Raw genomic sequence first — 5,250 nt, 5'->3', positions numbered from 1 at the left:
CTGCTCCACACATGAGATTCACATCACTTTAGTCACTCTATTTCGCCCTTATTCTCAGCCTCTCTCTGTATCCATTTTTCTCCCCAGTCTCCAGTTTTTGCACATTCAAGGTTCGGTTATTTGTTTCCATTTTTTCTTCTGCTCTTAAGCAGACTTGAGACTCTTCAAAATTTTCAACTTTTTTGCTGTCCCAGAGAAGTTGTCCCAACTTCTTTGCTGTCCCTTACTCCCTCATTCCACCACCCCCATCCCCACCCCCGCCCCATTCTAGAACCTGGACTCCTGCCCATTCTCTAACCTGGTTTCCCTTGGTCCCAAATGCCCTTAGCGTCCCCTCCCCCGCTGCGCCGATTACCCCTTGCCCACACCTTCCTCCCCGTACCCCCCAGGCCCGCGGCCTCAGCCGTTCCAGAAATTGACAAAGAAGTTGCAGAGGGAGTGCCACTTCTCGGCGCAGTAGGTCTCCGTGAGCTCCGCGTTCTCGTCCAGCCCGTCGGGGTAGGGTCCGGTCCCCATGGGCCGCTCCTCGTGGGGGTGCGAGGCCGCCTTCCTCTTGCCCCCTTTGGGCTTCCCTTTAGGCCGCGCGCTCGGGGCCGGGCCGACCGCGTGCTCGCGGGGCCGCCCCCGGGTCCTGGCCCGGGGCTTGGGCTCCCCGGGGAAGCCCGCGGCGGTGGGCTGTGCGGGCGGGGACGCGCGCGGCACCAGGCGCAGCTCGGCGCCCTGGCCCTTCTTGCCGGCGCACAGGCGGGCCTGGAGCGGCGAGGGGTCGTGGCAGGGCCGCCGCTTCTTGCGCAGCGCGCCCAGCACCTGCTTCCAGTAGTGCGAGCGGCGGGCGGCGTAGGCGGCGCAGCGCTGCGGCTCCCCGCGGTAGGCGCACTGCTGGCGCGCCCCGCCCGGGCCCCGGCAGCTCAGCGCCAGCTCGCTGCCCGCGGCGGCCCCTGGGGCGGGCAGCAGCAGCTGCCAGCTGCACGCGTGCTGCTCTGGGCTGTTGAAGCGACCCGAGGAGCCGCCTGCGGGGCCGGGGACCCGCTCCGCCGCGGTGCCAGCCGCGTCCTTGTCCCTGCGGGCGGCCGCGAGCAGGCAGCTGCCCAGGAGCAGCAGCAGCAGCGAGAGCGACGTTCGCAGCCCCAGAGGACTCATGGCCCGTGGTGTCCGCGCTTCGCTCTTCCGGGACGCCTGGGCCCTTCAGTAGCGGCAGGGCCAGGCGAGGAGCATCCCCCGCACCTGCGGACAGAGGCAGAGACGGCCACCCGTGAGCCAGGCGCAGCCCTTCTCCCGGACACCTGCACCTGCGAACTCCCCTTCCCCTAGTGGGCAGCGGCAGCCTGCGAGGGGCCCTCCGAAGAGCTTTCCTGGGGAAAAAATGCTTACTGTAAAGAATCACTTTGAAACCATTTGCGCATTGGGATTTTCTTCCTCTCGCAAATGCGATAGCAGAACGATGCACGATAATTACTACCTCTCCCCGCTCCTGCGCCTCCTGCCTTCTTCACCCTGCAATAAACTATTTACAAAATCACTTCGGAGTATTCCTCGGAAACAGGCACTTTTCTGCACTTTGAACTTACCGAGCTCTGGGAGAGGTGCCGGGAGCCTTATTAGGATAGAGGGAATGACCGCCGGAGGGATTAGCGGTTACAGCCGCTCTCTGTGAATGAATGTGTTGTCAATGGGCAGAAGGAGCCGCCCCCTACGCCCCTCCCAGACTTCTCTCAAACTGGGAGATTTCCCACCACCGCGCCCCCCACCTCCCACAAAAGTGTGATACAGGCGGCCCTGAAACATGAAATATGAGACTTGTATTTTGCTCCCAATGTTTAAAATGAGCATGCAAATTTAAACAAATCTTTCTTGTTTCTTTTTACATACTTAACTATCTGAAAAATAAAAGATAAACAGAAAGATCTAAGTTTTAAGAGTTAAAAGAGAACGAAACGACCATCAATATTCTAAACTTACACAGTTACATTTTTTCATTCTTTCTATTTTTCATGTCATTCCGAATCCTATATTTTCATTCATCATTTCCAATAGTCTTTCTTATCCTAATAACTTAATTTTAACACTAATAATTGTCACTACTAATAAAAATATAATATCCTTATTTATTAACATACCACAGTGTCCAGAAGTTCACCCAGGGGTGGGCATTTGGGTTTTTGATTATTTTTAGGCATTGTAAATCAGTTATTAATACATGTCTTCCAAAAATTAGAAGTTTAAAAGTAGTAGTTGAAAAGTAAAATTACCAATTCAAATGGTATAACAGTTAAGAATTAATGTATTCTTGGATCTTGAAAATTTTATCTTTAAGTAAAGCTATTTTTTTAAACATCAGGATATTCCAAGATCTTCTTTAAAAATGTCCTCAGTAATAAATGCGATTTTTTTTATTTCAAGAATTTATACCTCTGACTTTAATTATTTTATACAAGTAAATGTTTTTCTAAAATACTTTCCCAAGATGTCAGTACATCTCGTTTTATTTCCTAATATCTTCTTGCAGATAATATTTTCTTTTTTATGTATATATATATTTTTAAATTTTATACTTTTTTTTCCACGCACCACAAGCTGTGAATTATTTTCTATTACTGAACTTCTATTGGCATTGAATTGGAACAATTATAATTTGATTACTAGTATAAAAACCAAAATACTTTAGATTAGAAGAATGTATTTAAATATAGATAGCATATATTAAATCTATAGTGATGTATATTGACCTAAGAAAGGAAGTTTTTACCAGTCTGGTGAATTGGTAAAATCAGAGAAATTTAATGATTTGCCCAGGGTCACACACCATTTAGTGACAAAGCCACAACCCATCTGACTTTCAATAATCAATGATCTTCACATTGTGGCTTTGTATTTCACAACTGCTACTTTCAAAGTTAGTTATGTCTTAATTATACCAGCTGATTTAAAATAAAAAACCAATTTGTACCTATGAAGTTAAATTATTAGCATAATTTTCATAAGTAAAAATAGCTAATTAATACATTTCGCATATAGAAACCCTCTCTTTCCCAGAAAACCATATTTGTATGTGTGAACACTGATGAGAAGGCATAGACTTTTTTTTTTTTTTTGCTCTGTTGCTGTGATATTATTGTTAAACTACTGACCCAAATTGGCACAGTTTTCAGCTAAATAATGACATCTTGTGGCATAACACACTAATTACAATGAAAAAGTTTATTATCTGAGCAGTCATAATTATTGAGAGATATTCTAGAGACCATGCTTCACTCTCAGAAATATTGTTCCCAGAATAACAAAGTCAGGGCACACAGATGCGCTATGTCATGTCAGAAAAGGGGAGTTACTTTTTAAAAATTGTGGTAAAATATACATAACATAAAATTTATCATTTTAACTATTTTTAGATGTACTGTTTAGTGGCATGAAGTACATTCACACTGTTGTGCAACCATCATTACTATTTATCTCTAGAACTTTTTTCATCTTCCAAAACTTAAACTCTAGGCTGAGCACAGTGGCTCATGCCTGCAATACTAGCACTCCAGGAGGCTGAAGCAGGAGGATTGCTTGAGCTCAGGAGTTTGAGACCAGCCTGAGCAAGAGCAAGATCCCGTCTCTATTTAAGAAAAAGAGGCCGGGCATGGTGGCTCACCCCTGTAATCCTAGCACTCTGGGAGGTCGAGGCGGGCGGATTGCTGAGGTCAAGAGTTCAAAACCAGCCTGAGCAAGAGCGAGACCCCCGTCTCTACCATAAATAGAAAGAAATTAATTGGCCAACTAATAGAAAAAATTAGCCGGGCATGGTGGTGCATGCCTGTAGTCCCAGCTACTCAGGAGGCTGAGGCAGAAGGATCACTTGAGTCCAGGAGTTTGAGGTTGCTGTGAGCTAGGCTGACGCCAGGGCACTCACTCTAACCTGGGCAACAAAGTGAGACTCTGTCTCAAAAAAAAAAAACAACAAACAACAAAAAAAATGAAACTCTTATGTCCATTAAACAATTCCCCTCTCCTTTCTTCCCCATCCCCTGGCAATCATCATTCTACTGTCTATCTCTGTGAATTTGACTACTCTAGGTACCTCATATAAATGTAATTTGGCCTTTTGAGATTGGCTTATTTCACTTAGCATAATGTCTTCAAGGTTCATCTATGTTGTACCATGTGTCTGAATTTCTTTCCTTTTTAAGGCTGAATAATATTCTATTGTGTATATATACCACATCTTTTTTATCCATTTATCCATTGATAGACACTTAGTGTTTCCATCTTTTGGGTATTATGAATATAAGCACTGGTATACAAATATTTGTTCTAATTCCTGCTTTCAATTCTTTTGGGAATATATCCATAAATGGAATTAAGGGATCACTTGGTAATTCTGTTTTTAACTTTTTAAGGAACTGCCATTCTATTTTCCTTACTGGCTGCCTCATTTTACATTCCTACCAACAGCGCACAGGATTCCAATTTCTCCACATCCTCACCAACACTTGTTTTGTTTTTATTATAATAGCCATCCTACAGGTGCGAAGTGGTATCTCATTATGGTTCTATTTGCATTTCTGTAATTATTAGTGATGTTGAGCTTCTTGTCATGTAGTTATTGGCCATTTGTATATCTTCTTTGGAGAAATGTGTATTTGAGCCCTTTGCCCACATTTTTTTTTTTTTTTTTTGAGACAGAGTCTCGCTTTGTTGTCCAGGCTAGAGTGAGTGCCGTGGCGTCAGCCTAGCTCACAGCAACCTCAAACTCCTGGGCTCAAGCAATCCTCCTGCCTCAGCCTCCCAAGTAGCTGGGACTATAGGCATGCGCCACCATGCCCGGCTAATTTTTTTTTTCTATATATATTAGTTGGCCAATTAATTTGTTTCTATTTATAGTGGAGACGGGTCTCGCTCTTGCTCAGGGTGGTTTCGAACTCCTGACATTGAGCAATCCGCCCGCCTCGGCCTCCCAGAGTGCTAGGATTACAGGCGTGAGCCACCACGCCCGGTCTTGCCCACATTTTTTTAAGAGCCAAGGTCATGCTATGTTGCCCAAGCTGAACTTGAACTCCTGGGCTCAAATGATCCTCTCACCTCAACTTCCAGAGTAGCTGGGATTACAAGCATTGGACCACTGCTCCTGGCTCCTTTCCCCATTTTTAATCTGGTTGTTTGTATTATTGTCAATAAGTGGTAGGAGTTCTTTGTATAATATATTCTGAATATTAACCCTTTATCAGATATATGATATGCAAATATTTTCTCCCATCCCATGGGTTG

At 45.0% G+C, this 5,250-nt stretch overlaps 1 protein-coding gene across 1 annotated transcript; it reads right to left on the bottom strand.

The window, feature by feature from the left end:
• Positions 1-380: 380 nt before the first annotated feature.
• FGFBP3 (fibroblast growth factor binding protein 3) lies at positions 381-1,499 on the bottom strand. Its single transcript, XM_012772989.2, has one exon. The coding sequence runs from the start codon at positions 1,138-1,140 to the stop codon at positions 400-402; it is 741 nt and encodes a 246-aa protein (XP_012628443.1). The 5' UTR covers positions 1,141-1,499; the 3' UTR covers positions 381-399.
• Between the last annotated feature and the right edge of the window lie 3,751 nt (positions 1,500-5,250).

Source organism: Microcebus murinus, chromosome 14, assembly GCF_040939455.1.
Source record: "Microcebus murinus isolate Inina chromosome 14, M.murinus_Inina_mat1.0, whole genome shotgun sequence".
Taxonomy (NCBI): domain Eukaryota; kingdom Metazoa; phylum Chordata; class Mammalia; order Primates; family Cheirogaleidae; genus Microcebus; species Microcebus murinus.
The sequence above is the reverse complement of the archived record's forward strand: the minus strand, read 5'-3'. Positions and strand labels throughout refer to the sequence as shown.

Bases quoted from the DNA above. Each gene is read 5' to 3' on its own strand.
- FGFBP3 (XM_012772989.2), bottom strand. From the start codon at position 1,140: ATGAGTCCTCTGGGGCTGCGAACGTCGCTCTCGCTGCTGCTGCTGCTC.